The 24,240-nt window shown below is 42.1% G+C and overlaps 1 protein-coding gene across 2 annotated transcripts; it reads right to left on the bottom strand.

The window, feature by feature from the left end:
• Positions 1 to 1,980: 1,980 nt before the first annotated feature.
• Gckr (glucokinase regulator) lies at positions 1,981 to 23,415 on the bottom strand. 2 transcript variants are annotated; one of them, XM_026403755.2, is made up of 19 exons: positions 23,356 to 23,415; positions 22,932 to 23,087; positions 22,685 to 22,753; positions 22,002 to 22,070; positions 21,530 to 21,603; positions 21,115 to 21,181; positions 20,885 to 20,938; positions 19,711 to 19,805; positions 16,592 to 16,697; positions 15,148 to 15,266; positions 14,667 to 14,765; positions 14,371 to 14,468; positions 13,970 to 14,046; positions 13,509 to 13,605; positions 13,228 to 13,325; positions 13,046 to 13,129; positions 6,182 to 6,331; positions 2,956 to 3,090; positions 1,981 to 2,283 (listed from the first exon to the last, which is right to left on the bottom strand). In XM_026403755.2, the coding sequence occupies exons 1-19, from the start codon at positions 23,413 to 23,415 to the stop codon at positions 2,113 to 2,115; spliced, it is 1,878 nt and encodes a 625-aa protein (XP_026259540.1). In that variant the 3' UTR covers positions 1,981 to 2,112. The 2 variants fall into 2 exon arrangements, with proteins under 2 accessions (XP_026259540.1, XP_026259713.1); XM_026403928.2 differs by having other exon boundaries at positions 6,290 to 6,331.
• Positions 23,416 to 24,240: the final 825 nt, after the last annotated feature.

The raw sequence follows: 24,240 nt of genomic DNA, 5'->3' as shown, positions 1-24,240 counted from the left end.
CAATGTCTCCCAAGGTTAAGGCACACACTCTACTTTGTTCACAATACCTGAATATCACATCCAACTATTTAAGAATTAAATTCACTTGATATCTTTCTACTATCCAAGAACTTGGCAAGTCAAAGAACTGGAGGCTTCTAGAGCTTTCTTGCATCCAGTGTGGGGGAAATCTAATCCTGTACTATCTCCCAGCCACAAGCAGGAGTGGGCTACTGTACATGTTGGCATCATCTATAGGATCAAGCCTGCTCTGCCTGGGGCTCTAGAAATCTGGATATCTTCTCTGATGACCTCGCTCATGGTCACAAGATGAGAGGTGGGTTTATCCAGTGAAGAAGCACAGGAGACATTGTGGGTAAAGAGAAGCAAAGGGCCTTCATAGCATCCTGGCCTAATTTCAGCCATCTTGAGTGATAGAGTTAGGAAGAAGTATTTATGTAGAATGAAAGGCAATGCTATGGCACTCAGAAGGCACTGTAAGAGTGGTACTGGGGGAAGGGATTTGGTTAAAATCTAAGACAGCAATGTGAACATATAGAACAAGAAAACATAGACCCCTCCACACATCTGGAAGCCTGCGGATATATGGAGGAGCCTATGGCTGCTTTTAAGAACATGATTATCCTCATAAAACTGAAAACTGGCCCCTTAGCAGTCACCCCCCTGCCTGAAAGTTCTTCTTTAATTGGGGAGGTTTTATCTCCAGAAGCATTATTGGGTGTCCATCATGTGGATATTTCTCTGCCAAAAGGGGGAGCCAGCTCTCTGCCATTGGAGCCATATGTCACAGGTACTGAAGAGCTGGCATAGATCTGGGAGGAAAGGAGGACCTTTGCTTTGTCAAAACATGCAACAGCTGAAGTCTAAAATACAGACTGAGGGGCTGGGGCTGGGGCTCAGTGGAAGTGCACTTGCCCGGCATATGTGAGGCACTGGGTTCGATTCTCAGCACCACATATAAATAAATAAATAAAAATAAAGGTCTGTCAACAACTAAAAAAAAAGCTAATTAAAATAAAATACAGACTACAGAGGTTTTCAGTATTCAATGGGTCTCATGTGAGGATGCCAAATTCATTCCAGTAATAAGGACCCCGCCTTTCATGACTAATTGGGATTGCCTTTTTCTGGGTGACCTATTGTGAGGATTGCCTTAGGCCTGAGCCTAAGCAACTCCATTTTAAAAACTGCAGTTTGAAACCTGCAGTCTCACCAGGCATACCCACAGAGCCCTCCAGTATGGCCATAAACAAGTTATTTCCGCTCACCTTGATAAACAGAGTAAAGGATTGAAAGGGGGTCAAAAGCCCCCAAATTTAGTATAAATAATAGAGCTGATGAACAGGGATTCAGCCAGCTGAAACAAGGATGCATTCAGTGGTAGAGTGCTCGCCTAGTATGCATGAGGCACTGGGTTTGATCCTCGGCACCACATAAAAATAAAAAATAAAGGTATTGTGTCCACCTAAAACTAAAATATATATATTAAAGAATCTATAGAGTGAAATTGCATTGAGTAGTTTGAGTGAATAAAGCACTGAAAGGGGCAGAAGCACGTGGACCTTCTTTATTTCTCCCCTCGACTGCATACGTCGCAATTTTGCCCCCTCGAGACACCTATGCTAGGGACTCAACTCCTTCCCTCTCTCCCAGGAATGACCTAAAACTTCCCACCTCTCCTTGTTTATGTGTCTGTCACAAACTTGTGCAGGCATGCCTGCCTATTGCAGAGAGAATACAGGGATGTCGGAAGAGGCTTGGACTAGGGGGCAAAGGAATAGGACAAATCATTAAAAAATCAAATCTGCCATTAGGACCAACTCAAGCCAGTCATCCTGTCCCACCCTTGTCTACTGAGTCTGACTTACTGACTTTGATGGATAACTTTCCAAAACAGGAATTTAGTTTTATTTCTAAAATCAGAAAAAGCCAGTGGAAGTGAGAGACACTGAGTCAAGAGCAAGAATTTCTCCCCTGAGATGGAGAAAATCTTTCTCCCCACCAAGTGCTGCTGGTGCCCCTGGAAACTGGATTTCTTCCTCCTACCACATGTGCTGCTGGCACAAGTCCCCTTCAGCTGGGCTGGGTTCCCTCACACCCGAAAATGCCAGGTCACTGCACAGCAGGCTGTAGAGACTCCAGGGGGTCTGTCCTGCGCTTCCGACCTGGCCCAGCAAGGGCGCTCCTGACAGCCTCACAGACAGAGGGAGCTGCAGCCAGGTGTGCCTGAGCCTCAGGGATGGAGCATCTGAAGAGAAGGCTCAGCAAGGCTACAGGGATTACCTGTGGGGAAGAGGCAAGGAGAAGTAAAGATAGAGAAAGTGAAGTCATCTAAGAAAGAACCCTGGAGAAGCTAGAGCATCCCTCAGGCTGGATGCAAAAATAGGATGTTTTCAATACTAGAAAGTGGTAATGAGGTGGCTCAAGAGCAGAGGGAAGCCAGGTGTGGCGGCCCACGCCTGTAATCCCAGTGGCTCAGGTACTTGAGACAAGAGGATCATAAGTTCAAGGCCAGCCTCAGCAACAACGGTGAGGTGCTAAACAATTCAGTAAGACACTGTCTCTAAATAAAATACAAAATAGGTTTGGAGATGTAGTTCAGTGGCTGAGTGCCCCTGAGTTCAATCCCCAGTACCCACCCACCCCACACAAAAAAAGAGCAGAAAGAAAACTTCATCTTAACCCAGTAAACTGTTCATCCTTCAAAATCCAGCTCAAAGACCCCACTCTTCTTCTTGACTCCCCTCCAAGCCAGAAGGGAGCATTCCTTTTTGGTATATTTTTCACACCTCTGTTATCACTTGCACTGTCATGTTCCCCATGAATGGGGAGCTCCTGGAGAGAAGGCTCAGCAGGATATCACTGAATTTTGTAAACCAAATATTAAGCAAAGTTCCTGACATACTAAAAGTACTCAGTAAGTGTTTGTTGAGTCACCAGCAGAGGGCAGGCTACCTGTTCCTTCTCCTGTGCAACCTGGATGTGGCAGGAGATGGGAGCAACCCGAATTTCATCAGAAAGAGGCTGAGGAAAGTGGATCGCTTGGAGGAGACTCTCAATGCATCGGGCCTTGGACTGCCCAGAGAACCGCTGTTGAAGAAGTGGTTAAGATCAGCGTCGGCTAGAAGACCAAGGGAACTAAGAATGGAGAGAAGAAAGAACTGGGGAATTGGGAGGCTAGGATCCTAAATATTGACTATAGAGGTTACAGGGAATTTGTCCCTTTGGGCAATCCTGAAATCCCCAAATGTAAAGAAAAACTGGGCTAAAGAAGTTGGTGGTGCATCAATGTTTATAGCAGCACAATTCACAATAGCTAAACTGTGGAGCCAACCTAGATGCCCTTCAGTGGATGAATGGATTAAAAAAATGTGGCATATATACACAATGGAATTTTACTCAGCAATAAAAGAGAATAAAATCCTGGCATTTGCAGGTAAATAGATAGCGTTGGAGAAAATAATGCTAAGTGAAGTTAGCCAATCCCAAAAAAAACAAACACCAAATGTTTTCTCTGATATAAGGAGGCTGACTCATGATGAGGTAGGGAGGGGGAACATGGATGAATAGATGAATTCTAGATAGGGAAGAGGGAAGGGAGGGAAAGGAAGGAGGCAGGGGATTAGCAAGGATGGTGGAATGTGATGGACATCATTATGCAAAATACATGTATGAAGACATGAACTGGGTGTCAACCTACTTTACAGAGATGAAAAATTGTGGTATATATGTGTAATAAGAATTGTAATGAAAAAAAGTCCATGTATAAAGACGTGAATTTGCGTGAACATACTTTATACAAATATATGAAAATTTGTGCTCTATATGTATAATAAGAATTGTAATACATTCTGCTGTCATGTATTTAAAAAAAATAAAATAAAACAAAAAAGAAGTTGGTGGTGGGCCATGAGGTTGGGTTAAACTGGAATTAATGATGAATTAGTTCTGCAACGACATCCCAGCAACCCCATAGATAGGCAATTTTAAACTGAAGTCCCTCCCTCCAGTTTCTTTCCTAATAAAATCCACCCTGCACATTGCTGTCTAGCTATCAGTAAATAATGCTTCCATTTTGTCAGTATCCTTCTGTTAGCTTAGCACTGCCAGAAATAAAATGCAAGCCACATATGAATCTTTTAAGTTTTCCAATAGGTACGTTAAAAAAAAAAAGAGTGAAATCATTGTTAATACATTTTATTCAACCCAACATATTAAAGTTATTTCAACCTCATAAGCAATATTAAAAACTATGAATGAGATATTTTATGATATTTTTGTAATGAATCTTTGAAATTTATTTTTTATTATTAAAAAAAATTTAGTTGTAGGTGGACACAATACCTTTATTTTATTTACTTATTTTTATGTGGTGCTGAGGATTGAACCCAGGGCTTCACACGTGCTAGGCAAGTGCTCTGCCACTGAGTCACAATCCCAGCCCCATGAAATATGGGGTTTATTTACAATTACAACACACCTCAATTTGAGTGTTTGATATGCAAGGCTAAAAAGTGAAGTTCAGTCCTACAAACACAATAATGTTGCATTTAATGAAAAAAATTTTTTCAGCTGGGTGCAGTGTAATCCCAGCAACTTGGGAGGCTGAGGCAGGAGAGTTCCAACTTGGAGACCAACTTCAGCAACTCAGCAAGGCCCTAACATTGTCTCAAAATAAAACTTACCAAAAAAGGGGGGACTGGGGATGTAGTTCAGTGGCTAAGCAACCCTGGTCTCAATTCCCAGTACCAAAAAAGAAAGAAAAATTTCACTACTTTAATTTTTATATAAAATTAAAAATTCACACTAGCCACATTTCAAATGTTCTAGAATCATATGTGGCTGCTGACCATTGTTTTGGACAGCACAGATCTACGTATATTTGGCAAGTCCAAATTCCTGAATGGCTTTAACTTTTCACAATCCCTTCTCTTCCTGCTCCTTTTTAATCCCTCATTACTATGTAAAGTTACTCTCCACTCTAGTCATGTCTGTGTTCCCTACATAGCACACCTAGTCCTCCTTCTGACCCTTGGCTAATGTGTTTACTAATATGAATACAGTTCTGCCTTTCAACTATCCAAGTCAAAACCACCAAGTCTAAATCAAATATCACCTCTTCCATGAAGCCTTCTGCTTGCTACAGTGCAAACCAACCCCATCTTCTTTGAAGTTCTATTGGACTTCAGTAGATCCATGGGTTGTTTCAGGACCCCAATGGGTGCTCATTAAATGTTGGATATATTGATTTTTTTTTCCACATAGGGTTGCCAGATTTAGCAAACAGAAATATAGGATATTCAGTTGTATGTGAAATAATGAGAAAAAAAATCATATACATTCCAAATACTGCATGGAACATTTATACTTTAAAAAAAAGCGTTATTTATCTGAAATTCAAATTTAATTGGTTGACCTGAATTTTTATTTGCTAAAATTGGCAACTTTACTTTCAAGGTCATCCTTCATGCTAGCTGCTCAGCATCTGTTCCTCCTCCTTCTGGAATCTGCATCTTGTTTTCCTCTGGAGAACTATGGTTTTCCCATGCTCAGGCCACAAGTTTTGTGAAACTTACCTCCCACCCTTTCCTCCATCATCGTGTTGTAGGGAAAGTACACGAATCAGGTTGGGCAGTGATTGGTTCAGGGGTGTGCAGGGGACCAAAGACAAGCCAATGAGAGCCTTCCCCCAGGCATTTGTGGGACTCACAGGACAGATGGAGTCTTTTCCTGCTGGGGTTGCTAAACTGGCAAGGATATCAGACTGGTACTACTTATGGTCAATTTGCCACCTACTGGAGAAGATCTGTCCCAGAATGAGAGCAACAGAAGAAAGTAGAGGTAAGAGGTGAAGTTTCTCAGTTCCACCATCAGAGAATCTGGCTGCCCTAGACTGTTCCATCTATAGGAGCAATCATTTGCCTTGTTTAGTTTACACCAGTATAAATGGGGTTTGTGTTACATACTTGTAGCTGAAAGAATCTTGCCTACTAGTTTTTGTTTCACAAACAAGAACCAATGTGTGCACACACACTCAGAGGGGGGGATGCATCTGACACAAGGAGAAGGAAAGGCACAAAGCAGAAAAATCAGCCCTTACCACTACACATCTCTCTGCCTCTGCAAAATGCCTTCCAATGGCAGCCTAGGTTTTAAGGCCAGGCCCACCCCATCACTTTACCTGCAGCATGGCCAGTGCCCTCCAGAACAGCTTGGAGTTGCCAATGCGGAGGTCCAACATGTAGTTTTGTAGGATCTTCCCAAGAAGAACATGGGCCCCTGTACTCACTGTATTCAGTATCCACTTGGTGCTTAGCTCACGCTGAAACTTCTAAAAATGGCAGACACATGGGGAAACGGAAAATTAGAAGATGGGATAGCAGCAGGATAGAAAGGGCTGCATTACTAGACAAGAACTAAGGGTGGAAAACCAGGAACTAAAAGACACTTGTTTAAGCAGCACAGGGTTTAAATACTAGGATAATGGGTGTAAACCAGAACATCTCAGCAAACCTAACAGCTGTACCCATTTGTGTTTTTAAACCCTGGGCAAATATTTTTTCTGAGTCCTTCCATAGTAGGTTTTTGCTCTTGCCAAAAATTTCTTTTTGCTCCTTGAGTACCAGAAAAGGGAGGATATAAGTCCTTGGACTCATCCACTAAGCCACAGTTTCCCTGAAGGCAGAGATGGTGTCTAATTCTGCTCCGGAGCCCCAGACCTTTTGATAATGATTGACACATGGCTCCTAATAAATACATGTTTGTTGAAAAATGAATTTCGTTTAATCCTTACATTATCTCTACGAAATAGATATTTATTTATTTATTTATTTTGAGTTGGGGGACTGGGGATTGAATTCCGGGGTCACTTGACCACTGAGCCACATCCCCAGCCCTATTTTGTATTTTACTTAGAGACAGGGTCTCCCTGAGTTGCTTAGCACCTCGCTTTTGCTAAGGCTGGCTTTGAACTCTTGATTCTCCTGCCTCAGCCTCCCAAGTCGCTGGGATTACAGGTGTGCACCACTGAGCTTGGCTGGAATAGGTATTTCTATCCCATTTCTACCTATGAGGAAACTAGAAGTCAAAAATAAACTAACTTGGATAAGCTTATATGATAGTGAAACAGAATCAGGACTTAAATCCAGGTCTTGTGATTCAATGATGAAGGTATTTCCTACTTTGCCACAATTATCTCCTAGATGAATGAGAGAGTGCATGTGAAAGCATGTTGAAAATTAAAACGTATGGACAGGTACTGTGAGTATCAACTGTTGTTTGACCTTAGCCAGGATATCTTGTTCACACTGTGGCCCTTATCTATTACTGCATTTGTTGTAACAGGGATCCAGCCAACATGTTGAGAGGAGTCACACAGTACTAGAAGGCTGAGGAAACAAGACATCACTATGAATTTTTCTTTTTTATTCTGGAACCCCTGAAATAACTAGTCACACAAAATCCTGGAAGAGGGTATACTGTAAACACTGCCAAGGACACTGAATACAAAAACAGAAATCTGACCATTCTGACCAATCAGCACAAGGCTGGCTATTATTTAGCATTCATGCTATGGCTACATATCACACTACCCTGTAGGACAGAGGTCAGCTAACTGTGAGTTATGTTCTTAGCCATTTGTACCACTAACCATTTATATGATTAACACAAAAACATTTTAAACTTTACATAATTTAGATATACATTCATTTAAAGTTTATAAAGTACAGTAAATCTGTAATTATAACTGGGAAAATCTTTAAATAGAAATGAAGGGAGGAGTATCCCTAGTTGATAACAAACATACTATTAAGTCTCTATTATTAAATATATAATACCAGCACATCAATAGACTGACCCCTGGAACAAAACATAAAGTCCAGAAATGGACCAATTAATATGGAAATTGAGTATGTGATACAAGTAGTATCCCAAGTCATTTAGGAAAGGATAGACTAAAATAAAGATTAATCAGGTCAACCTCAAAAAAATTAAAGATTTTTAAAACATTGTTTTAATTGTAGATGAACACAATACTTTTATTTTATTTATTTATTTTATGTGGTGCTGAGGATCAAACCCAGTGCCTCATACATGCTAGGCAAGTGTTCTACCACTGATCCACAACCTCAGCCTCCTCCCCCCAAATTAAAGATTTTTGCATGGTTAAAAACTAGAGAAAATATTTACAACATATATCATAAATAAATGGCTAATGTCTTTGGGGTGGAGTTGTAGTTCAGTGATGGAGCGCTTGCCTAGCATGTGTGAGGCACTGTATTTGAACCTCAACATCACATATAAAAAAATAAAAGGTACCTTAACAACTAAAAAAAAATTTTTTTTTTTCAGAAAAAAGCTAATGTCTTTGGGACCGGGGTTGTGGCTCAGTGGTAGAGTGCTTGCCTAGCATGCATGAGGCACTGGGTTCAATGCCCAGCACCACATAAAAATAAACAAATAAAATAAAGGTATTGTGCCCATTACAACTAAAATAATTTTTTTAAAGGCTAATGTCTTTATAAATAACTCAAAGTCAGGTTCCAAAAAGATTAAAAGCTCACCAGAAAAAGGGGTAAAATGCATTAACATGCAATTCATAAAGGGAATAAAAAAGATTCACAAAAGTCCCTTAACCAGGTGAAAAGTGCTTAGCTTCACACATAATAAAAGAAATACAAATGAAAACTACACAGAAATGATATTTCTTAACTATCATATTGGCAAAATCTGGACAGTACTCTCTGTTATGGTTTGGATCTGAAAAGTCCCCAAATTCTTGTGTTTTGGTCCTCAGTACAGCAATATTCAGAGGAAGGGCTTTTAGAAAATGACTGGCTCATGAAGGTTCTAACCTCATCAGTGGATTAATCCATTGGGTGGATTAATAATTTGAATGAACTACTGGGAGGAGGTGAAACCGTGGGCAGGCAGTGCATGGCTGGAAGAAGTAGGTCACTAGATGCGTGCTTGGGGACTATATCTTGTCCCTGACTCTTCCCTCTGTCTCTTTATCTGATTCCCCCTGCTATGAGCTTTCCTCTGCCAAATTCTTCCACATATTTCTGCCTTGGAGCCAGTTCACCTTGGATTGAAAATTCTGAAACTGTGAGTCAAAATAAACCTTTCCTTACTTAAGTTGTTTATGTCAGGTATTTTGGTCACAGGGATGAAAATCTGACTAACACTCTCAGAAAAGCTACGTGGAAGAAGCATTGCTGGCATGAGAAGCAACATGGTACAGTCCTATAGGGGATCACTTTGCAATATCTAACAAAATTACATATGTATTTACCCTTTCACCCAGTTCTAATACTTCTGGGAATTTATCCCCCCAAAGACTTGTAAGATTACAAAAATACATGCACATTCATTGCATCATCGTTCGCAGTAGCAAAATACTCTAAACAACCTAAATGCCCTACACAGGAGATTGGCTGGGCAAACTATTATACATGGGCACATACCAAAAAGCTAAATACCAATGAGAAAGAGAGCTTTAATTGCAGTGGAATCATTTTCAGAATATCTTGTTAAGCAAAACAGGAAAGATATAAAAGGTATGCCACCCTTGGCTTAAGAAAGGTTTTTGGTTGTTGTTGGTGGTGGTTTGTATTTGTTTTGCAAAAATAAACACAACAAAGAATGTTCAAATATGGATATAAACATGCCCCAGGGAACCAACCTGAATGAGCTCTAATTTTGAGCATTAAAAAGAGAAATGAATGGGGGCTGGGGTTGTGGCTCAGTGGTAGAGCACTTGCCCAGCACATACAAGGCCCTGGGTTTGATCCTCAGTACCACATAAAAATAAATAAATTAATTAAAGATATTGTATTCAACTACAACTAAAAAATAAATATTTCTTAAAAATATAAATAAATAAATAAATAAAAGGTATTGACAGCTACAACTAAAAAAATAAATTAATTAATTAAAAAAAACAGAAATGATGGGCTAGGGTTGTGGTTCTGTGGCAGAGCACTTGGATAGCATGTATGAGGCACTGGGTTTGATTCTCAGCACCACATATAAATAAATAAAATAAAAACCATCAACAACCAAATAAATAATAAATAAGTTTAAAAAAAAAAGAGAGAGAGAGAAATGAGCGGGGTGAGGTGGCACATGCCTGTGAAGCCGGTGGCTCAGGAGGCTGAGGCAGGAAGATCTCAAGTTCAAAGCCAGCCTCAGCAAAAGTGAGGTGCTAAGCAACTCAGTGAGACCCTGTCTCTAAATAAAATACAAAATAGGGTCGGAGATGTGGCTCAGTGATTGAGTGCCCCTGAGTTCAATCCCCAGTGCTCCCCACTCCAATTTAAAAAAAAGGAGAGAAATGAGCTGGCTGAGGTGGCACACGCCTGTAATTCCAGAAATTTGGGAGGCTGAGGCAGAAAGATCACAAGTTCGAGCCTTAGTAACTTAGCAAGGCTCTAAACAATTTTAGCATGAACCTATCTCAAAAATGAAAAGGGCTGAGGATGTGGCTCAATGGTAAAGCGCTCCTGAGTTCAATACCTGGTACCGAAATCAAAACAAAATAAAACATACACACACACAAACCAACAGGTAACAACAGGAATGTATTAAGACACATTTAATGCGGGACATACCTATAATCCCAGCCTATTGGGAGACTGAGGCAGAAGGATCCCAAGATTGAGGCCAGTCTGAGCAACTTAGCAAGACCTTGTCTCAAAATAATATAAAAAGGTCTGGGGATGTAGCTCAGTGGCCCTGAGTACCTCAACACACACGGACACACATACACATGCATTTAACAACAACAAACAAAAAATTTATGAGTCCAAAATGACACTAAACACACACAGATGGGGTGCATAGTGAAGAGAAAGTTTTCTTTACAGAACAATGCCAACCAATGAAAATACCTAGAAGGGATAGAAATAAAAAGTCACCAGTTTAAAACCACAATAGTTGGTTCAACCAAGAATCATCAGTTGATGCTAAAACTATGGGTGAAGATTGTTGACCAACAGGATGCAGAGAAATCTAATGAACATCTTCCCAACCAAATGATCAAATATAGCCTCACCAGTAAAGGGACAAACTGATATCAGTTGCTCCTGATGTGACAGGGCCCAACCCCACCTGTGGGTACTCTTATCAACTTGAATATAATGACTAAACAGTTGGGCAAATCCAAAATGAGGCATGTTCTGGAAAATACCTGAACTAGACTTCTAAAATGTCGTTGTCATAAGAATCAAAAAAGAGAAAAACTGAGGACTATTAAAGGAAACCAAAGAGACCTGATTAATAAAGGCAACGCATTATCCTTGATTGGATCCTGGAATCAGAAAATAAAAACAATACAGTGATAATTGGGGAAATTTGAATATAGCTTGGATATGAGTTAATAGAAGTGCAATAACGGTCATTTTCCTGAATGGATAATTGTATCATATTTATATTGCAAATGTCCTTGTTCTTGGGGGACACATTCTAAAGTAATTGGGATGACTTGCCCTCATAGCTCCAGCTATGTTTCAAACGATTCAGGGAAAAGAGATAAAGCAAATGTGGCCAGAGGAGTTAGTGAATCTAGGGAAAAGCCTGTGAGTGTTCATTGAGCTATTCTTGCAAATTATTCTCCAAGTTTGAAATTTTCAAAATAAAAATCTGAGTGTAGTTTACATAAAAAATATTTCTACTACTAAAGATTCACAAGCCCTAATGGAAGCCTCCTTCTTTTAAACAATTCCAATCCATTTAGAAAGGTAAACTCAACATCTAGAGAAAGATAAAAACTAACAAAGTGGATAGATTTGAGTACAGAAAATTTTAAATAACTTATCTCCATATCAAAAACATAGAAATCAAAGAAACATAACAAGCTGGAAAACTATAAAACAGAAAAAAAAAGTTACTTGGTCTATATATCTCCTTATAAACCAGAAAGAAAATAAACAACTCCTAAAAAGAATGAGAGAATATACTAGAAAGAGAGGAAGAACTAAAAGAAAAAGGATCAAATGGCCAATACATATCTTTAGATATGCTACCCAATGTTCAAAGGGTGTGAGGAAACAAGAAACTTTGCACTTTGTGTATTAGGGATTATGATGCCATCAAGGAGCCTAGATGTGTGGAGAGGTAGAGAACATGAAGGAAGGCCAAGGTGACACGAGATCAATTAGAGAAGACTTTTTAGAAGACAGGCAAATCTCACAGGAGACAATGAATGTGGGAAGCATGACAAGAAGCAGAGAGGTAACAAATGCACACCACTTGGAGGAGAAGACAAAGATGTACATTAGAATGAGAACTGCTCAGGGGAAAAAAGTTTTCCACAGACTTCTTGGGCCAGTGAGGCAGCAGCCAGTTGTGTCTGGTCAAGTGGGGAAACTTCCTGAAGGAGATGGTTCAAATAATGGATGAGAGACCACATCCCTCCAGGGCAACCCTTCAAGGTCTTGGGTCTGCCCCATGGAGAGTGGGCAGATGGTGAGTGGGAAAACTAAGACCCAGCGATGTAAAATTGCTTTTTTCCTTGGGTTACACAGCAGAGCTGGACTAGCACCCAGTTTTCCTGATGCCCATTCTAAACTAAAATGCAAAGTACACAATCTGATTATTATTTCTATGATTATTATCAGTGTTTGTCCTGGATTATAATTTTTTTATTATAATTTCATTATCAAGCAGGGGACCATATCAATGCAATATATATACACTAAGTCCAGCTTAGAATATCTTGCCAAAAAGCCATGCCCTAAAGGTTTTTAGATTGTGATGATAACTAGAGTATCCACAATTAACCTGTCAATTTCTGTGATAGAAGGCAGGATAAATGAGCATCTGTTAAGTAATCCTGCCCGTTTTGATTGTTCCTAGAGGGACCTGAACCCAGTAGCTCTTTGCCTTGGAAACTCTGTCTAGTGACCTGGTAACTCAAGAACTTGTCTGGCTGAATTGGCAGGGGGGCTAGATGTCTCTCTCCTCCTGCTTTGGGTTTTCAATTTCTGGAATCCTTCCCTCTTTTATCCCCTCATTGTGGATATTACTTTCTCATCCCCCTTACCTGGATGAAGTTCCCTTCATATTCAAAGAACAGCAGTGGCCACGTGATACTGATGATGGAGGGAAAGAGCTTCTTCAGAGGGGTCTGAAGGTAAACAGAGAGGAGCAGGAGTGAGTAGCATGTCCAGGAAGGCCTGGCTATAACTGCCACCCAACGTCCCCTCCTCAAGGCTGGAGCCTCACCGGCAGAGACTGCCCCACAGTGCTGTGTGCCAGGGCCTGGATGTTAATGGTCTTCTCTTTCACCTGCTCCACCAGTGTCTGCACCTCCATGAGGTTGTCTAGGGGTGGGCATCAGAGTTGAAAGATGTGCTACTCTCCTTCCTGCCACCCTGAGCTCCAGTCAGGACACTTACCCCATCCCTCCCTCTTAACAGGTGTCCTAAGATCCAGAGAAAGGACAGCTTCTCTGCTACCCTACCACTTCCAGCCCTTCACCCCTTCACTCCCACCTCCCCTCTTACCATCCAGGGTGAAAATGAAGAGTACAGTGTCAATTTCCGTGATAGAAGGCAGGATGGAAGTCAGGAAGTCCTCCTGAGAGAAGGAGAACTGGGGACCCTGGGGCAGAAGATGATGGGAGAGTCCCTTCCATGAGAACACTCTAGAGCACAAGACTGAAGAAGACTTAGAGGACATGAGTGCAGCCCTTTGGACTACAGATGTAAAAATCAAGGTTCAGAAAGATAGTGTTTTGGCCCAAGATGATGTAGCAAGTCAGTGGATTGGAGCCAGGTTTTAGGAAGTAAAACCAGAGCCGTCCACACCCCCCGAGCTGCCTCAAAGCCTAGTGACCTCTAATCCATATTCCCTTCTCTGGACAGTTTATCCCATCGTATTCTCACTTCCACCCTCACCTTCCCCTATTCTCCCTCCCCCTGCACACCAGTGAAATTCACAACTTCTCCAACTGTCTTCCTCTGACCTGGTTGGTGAGCTCAGCCTTCTGGTTAAACATGTCACTATGATCACCCATAAGAAAGCCACGGACATCTCGGAAATCTGGAAAGTTTAAAGACAAAGAGAAGTGATGGGGTTTATAGGAAAGGAAGACTCTAGGCTTTAGGAGCTGGGAGAAAAGCAGAAAGTGGGGTGTGGGCGAGGAGTTACCCATGTGGGAGGCCATAGTCATGAGCAGAGGTGGGAGTTGAGAGATCAGGGACTGAGGACGAATAATTTGATTGAAATGCCTATTTAGGTAGGGCAGGATGGACACTGAGGAACCTCTGTGAGATCCTCCATGGGTTGGCAGGAAAATATCTGGATAGTGGACAAATTAGTTGGAGTCAGGTGGAATCAGGAAGAATGTTGGGACTGGGAACCCACCAGCGCCAAAAGTGTGGATGCACTCTACTCCATCCATGATGGCAATGATGCCAAGGGTCTGCCAGCCAACCAAGTGCACTCGGCCTTTCTTCTCCAGGCTGACAATGCATCAGAGATCAGGACATGAGTGATCACCAGAGGTCAGAAATACATATGGAAGAGCATAGGCGTAAACAAACAAGAGTCAACCATGACCCTTCAGGTAGATCCATTCACCTCCCAATGTTACCATATCTCGCAGATTTCCTACTCTCCCCTGCTCCTAGGATGACCCTTCCAAACACAAATCCAAATACCTGGTGCTGACTTGCTTCATCAGGGTGGCAATCTTGGAGCTCTGACTGTAGGTCACCTGATGAGCCCGCTCAAATGTCCGGAGGATTTCCAGGAGGCATCTAGAAGAAAAGTCAACAGTTCCCAGGAGGGCCCAACATCTCAGAAATTTAGGTACTCCCCACCCCATCTAGGGAAAGGCACAATTCTCATAAAACTAAAGCTGCTGGTCCATGGTGAGGTGGGCATAAAACTAAAGAGCAGAGAGAGGTGTAAGGGCATCAAGAGAGATTTTGGGGAGGATGGGATCAGAGAGTAGATGAGAAAGTAAGTGAACCATCTGGGAGTTAGACTAGAGACTAGGGAAGTTGGCCATAACGGGATGGTCTCCAGCCCGTATGACCTGGATCATGCCCAAGTTAATAACCTCTGGACCTGGTCCTCCCATTTCCCCCTCCACCGTCCAGCTGACTGTGATCTATCTCTTGCCCAGATCCTTCATACCTTTGAGATGCCGCAATGCCACAGTCCACAGTCTTATGAGCTGCTAACAACAGGGTTTCCAGCAAGATCTTGGTGGCACTTCCGCCTTTCATCCGGGAGGAACCGCTGAGACCCTCAGGCTGAGGAGGCAATGATACTCAGAAGGGATTGATAGAGGAAGGAACCTGGAGTCCACCAGTTAGTGACCCTGGACACAGAATATGGTTGGTGACCCTTGGGCATGAACTCTGGTAGGTGACCCCTGGATATGTACCCTGGTTAATGACTTTGGGCATACACTCTGGTTAGTGACCCCTGGGCATGTATCTTGGTTTGAACCTTGGGCATATACTCTGGTTAGTGACCTCTGAGCATGTATCCTGGTTAAAGACCTTGGGGATGCACTCTGGTTAGTGTCCCTGAACATGCTTTCAATAGTGGTGGCTTCCAGTGTGTTGTGGAGAGGAATGCTTGGGTAGGCTTAACTGAAATAAAGAGGGAAAAGGCTACCTCTGGTCATCCTTGTGGTGCTTCAGGATTCTCAGGGAGGAGGTCTCTTCTGAATTGAGTCAAGGGTTTTTACAGAGAGTGTTTTTTTTCTGAAACTTTCTCCCCACTTTAATACTAATAATACTTTCAGCAAAGTTTTTTAGCAGAGCAAAGCTAATACTCAACTACCATGTTTTATGGTAGTTTGTCAACCCAAATGTCACAGTTCCCATGCTTTGGACAAACCCATGAAGCAGCCATTGCAATAGTACCGATTTGTAACACAGCATTCCAAAAACTACAGCAAAGATAATTTAAAAAGCAGTGATTGAGAAAAGAAGATTGAGAGCCTGTAGAGTGGAGGAAGAGATGAGCATGGAAGAGAGAAGGTGGTGGAAAGCTTCTGTGGTATGGAATTTCCTCTTCTTATCTCACACAAGGAAGATCAAGGAGAATGTCATAAATGTGCCCACCACAGGCAGAGGGAGGCAATGGCAAGGCTTTGGCTAAGGCCAGAATAAGGGTAGATGGTACCAGTAAGATGCATCCGCAACCCAGAAAAGAGGAAAACAAAAATTAAATAGACAAAAATTAAATAGGAGCCCAGAGGCTAAGGCCTGCTCCATCCTGGAGAGGATGCAGAAAGACAGGAATGGAACAGCATCCCATATTTGAAATTTAAATATATGAAAGAGTCTAAATGAGACAACAATGGCTAGACCAGGCTGTCTATACCCAGATGGAAAAAAGCTACCCTAGATCACTGAAGTGTTTAATAGTTATTGATTTGAGAATCAGAGTTGGAATAAAGATAAAACACTTCAAAATGAAAATAGGATTTCATTTAAGACATGCTAGATGACACACAATACCTCAGGAATTTGAGCAAGATGAACTGAACCACAAATCAGAGGCCCTAAGCAGCAATTCCCAGATGCTTGAGGGAGGGCATAGAAAAAGGAGAGAGAGGCCATACCCCTACGGCAGGATTGAGCACAAAAGCTTCCTGTTTCTCTTGCATTTTCTGCATCCGCTCTGCTACTTGCCGGAATGTTGAACTCCAGTCTTCAATGGGGTCATTTCTGGAGTCCAGAGAGACACAGAGGTAGAAGAATTGTCTGTGAGGATCTAAAGGCAGGGCTTCCACTGGGAGTCAGGGTCAATGACCACATTAAGATTGGAGTCAGAGGTCAACAACTTTGTAGAGAGATATGCTTTGGAGCTCATGGGGTAGTGTGTCCTTGAACCCCAAGGATAGGATTAATAATACTTTCAGCAAAGTTTTTAGCAGAGCAAAGCTAATACTCAAGTTTAAAGTTCTAGCAGGAGACAAGAACCTTGTATCCTGGCCCTAGTATCAGCCCTACTGCCATAAAACCCACAGCCATGGCCACCCTAACCTTGCTCTCTGTGGCCCACTAGGGGAATGCCCATCGCCAAATGTCAGAATTGCCTTCTATCTTAGGGTCCTTTAGCAGCCCTTCCCATTGCTGGAAATACATTCTGGAAATCCTTCCAAAGGAGGAGGGAGGGATAAGTCCATAGTGAGGGAACCAAGCTACAAGATACTATTTGTTTGTTTGTTTGTTTTTTGGGGGGTGCTAGGAATTTATACCCAGGGCTGCTTAAGCACTAAGCCATATCTCCAAACCCCCACCACTAACTTTTCTTTTTCTTTTCTTTTCTTTCTTTCTTTCTTTCTTTCTTTTTTTTTTTTTTTTTTTTTTTTGATGGTGCTGGGGATTTGCACATGCGAGGCAAGCACTCTACCAACTGAGCTATATCCCCAGCCCTCCAGCTATTTTTTGTTTTGCAATAGGACCTTGCTAGTTGCTTAGGGCCTTGAAAAATTGCTGACGCTGGCCTTGAAAAATTGCTGACGATGGCCTTGAACTTGAGATCCTTCTGCTTCAGCCTCTGGAGTTGCTGAGATTACAGGTGTGTGCCAATAAGACTGTAATTTTGGTTTTGTTTTTTTTTTTTTTTTTTTGGAGACAGAGTCAGGCTAGGTTTGAACTTATGATTCTCCAGCCAAACCAAGACACTGGGGTAGAAGACAAGCGACACTATGCTTGGCTAGCTGCAAGGTATGAAGCATACATAGCACCTGACAATTGGCAGGCATTCCTTGAATAAATTAATCAAGAACAAAGCAATGTGTTAATGAGATAAGAGAGCTACAGGCTTGTTATCTGCTTAGTTACAAATCATAGAATGTCAAAGAATGAGTATCTCCTGTATTTGCTTGCTAGGGAACAATTTGTGAATCACCTACTGTGACAGGACCTTAAAAAGTCACTTCTGCACATCACATCCCTAACTTCCCCTTTTCAATCCCTGCAAAGATTCTCTCCCTTCTTGAACTATTTTGATATATTTTTTCTTTTGTATAACTCCTCTTCTTCTCCTTCTCTCCTTCTCTCCTCCTCTCCTTCTCTTCTTTTCAATTTTTTTCTTTTTTTTTTTTTTTTTTTTTTTTTTGTACCAGGGATTAAACCCAGGGACTTCTGTAAATTGCTTAGGGTTTTAGGGTCTTGCTAAATTGCTGAGACTGGCTTTGAACTTGTGATCCTCCTGCCTCCGGCAGCTCTTTTGTGACTTCTAAAGCAGACAAGTTTTGCGTATTTTATATCCATTGCATAAAGTTATTTCTTATTAACCATTTATCCTCAGGCTATTTCTAAAACTTCCTAGAACCTTTAAGAAAGAGGAGACTTAAGCAAAGAAATGAAATAATGTCTATATGGTGTGATTTAAAATTCAAACTCCTAGACTTGGACTGGATATTGAAATCACCAGGGGAGTTTTGTTTTTAATAATTATCCGTTTCTGGATGTCATATTCACCCTCAGATTCAGAACCAATAGTTCTGGAGCAGAACCCAAAAATCAGTATATTTTAAAAGCTTCTCAGATGACTCTGAAGATCAGCCAAGTTTGGGAGTCACTGATTTAAGGAACAACTGGAAGATCTCCACGCCTACATTGTTTGAAATTCTTCATTTCACTTAGTCACAGGACCTGAAATTAGCATCCACTGCAGCAGATATATTTTTGGTGAAGGAGAGTCCTCCATGAAAAGGATCAGGGTTAGGAGTATCTCAGACTCATTTACACCTTTCGTAGGAATTATACTACGAATCTAGAGTCTGAAACTTGGAAAAATACCTCCAAAAGTACCCAACTCATTTGCCTCCCCAAGACCACCACAAAACATGCAAAGCTGCTCTAAAATAATCAAAAAGCCAATGTTGTGATCCTTTCAGTGACAGGAAGCCCTCAGTCATATCGGGTGGCCCACTCCAAGAGTTTATTTAGCAGATTCCTCTAAAACTGGCTGTACAGTGGAATCTCCATGGACACTTTTTAAAATGGACATTTTGGGGCTTTACCTCCAAATCAATAAAATCAGATCTCTAACATAAGGGGCTAAGAATTTTCTTCCCTCTTATTTGTTAATACCCAGGCACCCTAAGTATAGATCCACATCTGCACACTATTGGTTAACTTTCTCTGATATCAGACAAAATGGCCATTTAGATAAAGACTAAGAGGGAGGTTGTTTGACAGCACAGGGCTCTCAGGGAAGGAAGAGGGGGGTGGATTTGAACAGCCAGAGGGGAACAAAAGGGTGCTTGGAATGATGTGAGATATTGGGAATGAAAATAAGAGAGCTGAATAAATAGGAGTAGGTGCTACTTGGCATCTGCTACTTTGAAAAGACCCTTGGTGCTCACCCTAAATAAAAGCACAGATCTTTGTGGTATGCATTCTCCTCACCCCAATTTTTCTGCTCGCCCTTGTTTTCCTTAACTCTTCAATCCTTCTTTTGAATGTATGCCAACTTGTGTATTTGTTATGTAACCTTTGTAAACTGCCTTCCATCCTCTCTGAAACCAGGGGAGAATAATTCAATCAACCAATAAAAAAAAAAAAAAAACTTCATAAACTTAGGGGTACCCCATATTTACTTTAGTATTCTGAGATTTGGCAAACAAAACTATTCCATCTGTCCTCCTTTTGTGATTGTACTATAAACTTTGGCATGTCGGCCCCAACCTCCCCCAGGGCTGGCCAGTCATTACAAAAGGCTCACCTGGCCATGCTCACTGGATTGAAACCAACCAGGACAGGCAAGAAGACATCTGTGTTGTCCATGCAGTAATCCATCTGGCCTGCCACAAAGGGAGCCTGATGGTGGTGAGAGAGGAGGACATGAGGAGGGGGTTACTCTGAGTGTTGCTCCAAGGCCCCTGTGCATCAGAATCCCCCAGAATGCTTGTTCAAAAGGGAGATTCCTAGCGATTAAAAGGATCCTAAATTGGGGGCTAGGGATGTAGCTCAGTGGTAGGGTGCTTGCCTAGCATGCACAAGGCCCTGGGTTTAATCCCTAGCATCACAAAAAGAAAAAAATTTAAATTTAAAGCAGAGGCACATTTTTAACAGATATCCTAAGGATCCTACATTTTTAGTAAGTTTTTCTAAGGAAATTTTCTATTCTGTAAAGTTTGGAAATTACTGAACTAAACTGCAAGCTTCTGGAAATCAGTATCCTCTTCTCCTTGTATGCCTTCCTCCGTGGCATGCACTGCTGGGATCTAGATTTCTGCTCACTGAATTCTCTCTGATTGAGAGCTGTGGAGTTGACAGGAACCTTGGGGTCCCTAGTTCAGTGCTTCTCAAACATATTATTTGAGAATCTTGTTAAATGCAGATTTGGACTCAGTGGGTCTAGGCTTGAATCTGAGATCCTGAATTTTTTAATAAATTCCAGGTGATGATGTTGGTGGTGCAAGGACTAAAGTTCATGTAGCAAAGGACTAGCCCAAGGGACATATTTTTCTGAAAAGAGCCAGGGAATAAATACTTTAGGCTATGTGGGCCCTATGATCTCTGTCCAACTAGTCGTCCCTAGTGCTATAGCACAAAAGAGGCTGTAAACTGTATGAAAACACAAGTGGCTATGTGCCAGTTAAACTGTTTACAAAAAGAGGCAGCTAGTTAGATTGGCTGCCAGCATAGTTTGCTGACCCCTGGACTAGTCCATATATTTTGATTGATGATGGATCAATACACAGTTATTCTGAGATAGGATCTCTTTTCCCTCTTCCCACATTCATACAACTGGATCTAAATTAGTAAAACTAATTAAAATTCCTTGTGCAAATTTTCTGTTTTCTAGCACCCACATTGTCTACCTTCCATACTATTCCATTCCCATCCCTTTTCTTCTTGTAAAATTGATCCACTCAACCTGCCTTCACACTTACAGAGAGTCCCACTGAAATGCCAATGACGATCACCCTTTTTTTCCCAGCAGTCACCTAGGGCAGGCAGGAAGATGAGCAAGTTAAATAACTGGGAGGACTCCTGGGCCCACCCAATAGTAATATTAGTTATCGGGGCCAGGACAGACTTGATCTGAATGTTGGGGCTTTTATGTCCCCATGAGAAGGAACAGACAGAGTTCTCTGGTTGAATATTAGTAGGAAGCACAGACCTTCTTCAGTTCCTCAATCCCGTGTAGGGCACTGTCTTCTGTCCTTTCCCTAGAGGCCACCACAGACCTATAAGGCCAGATTTAAGGTCAGAGGCACTGGTTGTAAAGCAGAAGTCTATCGCTTATTTAGGGCAAGTTATGCTGAGAGAAGGGAATGAAGGAAAACAATCATTGAATGAACACCTACTGTTTGTTGGGCACCATGATAGACACTCCATAGAGTTGAAACACTCAAATACCTACAAAGGCCAGTCAGATTACCTAAGTATGTAAAGTAGGCCAAAAGTAAGGCAATAAAGAATGCTGGGGACTGAGGTATTTTGGAAATAATCTTTGTCTAAAGTCATTCAAATTCAGGTTCTAAAATAACACATATTCAGGCCAAATGAAACATTTATAGGCCAAAGTGACTTACCTGTCACCCCCTGCAATGAGGTAGGTATAAAGAGGTTTTTGTCCTAGACCTTTCATTAGCTGGTTAAAGGAGACCTGTCAACAGGGAGAATATGTGAAGAAGTAAAGACAGTGAAGGAACAAGTAACTTGAACTTTCAACTCCTAGAGGGTAAAAACTGTATAATTATCTCTTAGGCCAGTGCTTAGCTCATTCCTACTTGGAATCTGCCAGTTAAAGATGCTAGTTGGAGATGATTATTTAGGGATGCATGGGATGTAGAGACATTACCAATAGAATGGTGGGTCTCCAATGGGCTCAGGAGAAATGGGACTCCATGGTGGGATCTAACTTTTGGAGGAGAGAGTGAGGCATGCAGCCCAAGTCTAATGAAGGGTCCACCTAGAAACTTAGCTATGATGACTTTCATGGACCTGGGGGATCATCTGCAGAAGGGAGAGAGAGGAAAGAAAACTGGGGAACAGGGTACTCACTGACATGAGGAATGCCATCCGGCCAGAGGTGCCCCCTCCACTAAGTACCACCAGCGCCTCCTCTGGCTCCTGAGGAAGGAAAGATATCTAGATTGCCAGGACCCAGCTGGAATATAGGGAAGCACTTTCTTTTCTTTGTCATTAATGGAAGAAGACTTCAAGGGACTCCTTATCCCTCCTTGCATCACAAAACTGAACACAACATTGGCTATGTGGTGTAGTCAAAGGAACACTGGATTGGAGAAAGAAACTTCAGTTTGACTCCCATCTCTGACATAGCTATTTATTCAGTCCCTAATTTATTCTAGAAGGGGCTGAGAGCAGCTTTGTCATTCAAATAAAAACTTAAAAGCAGTATTATCCAATAATTATTAGCATTTGGGCAAACTACTGTGATTATTCTAAGTCTTTTCTTTTTCATCTGAAAGTAAACAGACAGTAACACCAACTTCACAAGTCTTTGTGCAGATAATGGATGTGAAAGTGCAGGGTCAATTATAAAGTATTATGCAGTTAATAGTTATTATTATTATTATTATTTATTAATAAGATTACAATAAGGATCCAAGAGGGAGGACTGAAAGAATGGACAACTAAGATCCATAAAATAAGAAATGGAGACCAAAGAAAGAGAAAGAGAGAAACAGAATAGCGTAGGCAGGGGACAAACAAATCATCAGTACCTTCAGCACATCCTGAACTTTCTCAGCCACTTGCACCATGGTGGTCAGAACTGATTCACTGTATAGTCTCTACAGGGATGAGGCAGGAATCAGAAGCCAAGAAAGGGAGGTCAGTGGATCAGGATGGAAGAAGAGAGGGTTCTCGGGGTTTCCAAAATCAGGAGCCATTGTCTGGGAGGGCAGAGGCTGAGAGGGGGCTGGGGTTAGCATCTTTATCAACTGTGTCCAGGGGCTGGGGCTGGGTCACCTGGTATGTGGGCATGGCTTGCCCCTCCTCCTGGAAGATCTCAGCATCACACTGCCCCAGCAATCGAACAATTTTCTCGGCATCTGCTTTGTCCAAGTCCCTGGTCAGTGGGTTTGACTTCTCTGTGATTGGCACAGCTGCCTCATACCCAGACAACTAGAGAGGAAGGGGATAAGGATGGGGCAGGAAGCCAATGCCTCCTTCATGCCTGCTGCGCTGGAGGTAGGAGTAGCAGCAGACAGTGTTTGAACCACACACACACCCCCAATACTCACACACCAGGACCTTAGCCTTCTCTTGATTATTTGAGCCTATTAGGGAAGGAAGATCAGGAGGGAAAATAGGAAGGAAAAAGGAACGGGCAGAAACCCAGGATGGAGAGAAAGGAGTCAGTGCAGAAGACCAATATCAAGAAGGGTCTCACCTCCCACTCGCCAGGCTCTGGGGTCTCAATCACGTGTTGAAACCGTTTTGTGCCTGGCATGGTCCTCTAATATGGACACACTGTTCTGCCTGCCTCTTCAGCCACACAAACCCCTCGGGTCACAATGACTCTGCTTCCAATTGGCAGGGCTTTATCTGAGCCACAGAGATGATTAACCCAAGAACCCTGGCCTCTCTGAGCACCTCCCCCAGCATCTCTGGCTACACCACTCTTTCCTGGTTACTAGGCTCCCAGCACTCTGGGGGAGCTTCTGGGGTCCTCTTTGTATGCACTCAAAACTTGCCAGCCCCTTCTATATTTTCAGAAGAGGAAGAGCAGAGGTTCATTACTCTTTCCCTTTAGATACAATGCTCTCTTCTTTGGAAGACCTCAAGCTTGGGAGAGCAGGACAATACCCAGTCCAGAGAGAATCTCTGGGCAATCTCTGGATGCCCCAAGAGGCCAGAGGTCAGGGTCCTTGGATCAGCAGAAGTCAGAGGACCTGGGCCATGGCTTGATCACATGCTCAGCACTCTGTTGTTCTTTCCTGCTCTACTGGCCCATTTTTACTTCTCCTCTCAGAAAGGAAAGCAACAGAAGCTTCAGAGCCCCAGGTGTGCACAAACTGAACTGAGTATGGGGGGGGGGAATGCTACAGAAATAGAAATACTGCAATGAGAACAAAAGACTCTGCCCTAAATACAATGTTATTCAACATTTATTTACTCTGAGCCATGCTCTTTTTACATACAGTATCTCATTGAATATATCAACACAAAGAAATCAATATTAAGCCAGGCATGGTGGTGCATGCCTGTAATCCCAGCGGCTCTGGAGGCTGAAGTAGGAGGATCACAAGTTGGAGACCAGCTTTGGCAACTTAGC

Source organism: Urocitellus parryii, chromosome 12 (genome assembly GCF_045843805.1).
Source record: "Urocitellus parryii isolate mUroPar1 chromosome 12, mUroPar1.hap1, whole genome shotgun sequence".
In the NCBI taxonomy this organism is placed as follows: Eukaryota; Metazoa; Chordata; class Mammalia; order Rodentia; family Sciuridae; genus Urocitellus; species Urocitellus parryii.
The sequence above is the reverse complement of the archived record's forward strand: the minus strand, read 5'-3'. Positions and strand labels throughout refer to the sequence as shown.

Excerpts from the sequence above, each read along its gene's own strand:
- Gckr (XM_026403755.2), bottom strand. The coding sequence starts at position 23,415 with ATGCCAGGCACAAAACGGTTTCAACACGTGATTGAGACCCCAGAGCCT. Across the intron at positions 19,806-20,884 it reads GCATTTCAGTGGGACTCTCT|GCTCCCTTTGTGGCAGGCCA; the intron begins GTAAGTGTGAAG and ends CACCACCATCAG. Across the intron at positions 14,469-14,666 it reads ATGAAGCAAGTCAGCACCAG|CCTGGAGAAGAAAGGCCGAG; the intron begins GTATTTGGATTT and ends ATGCATTGTCAG.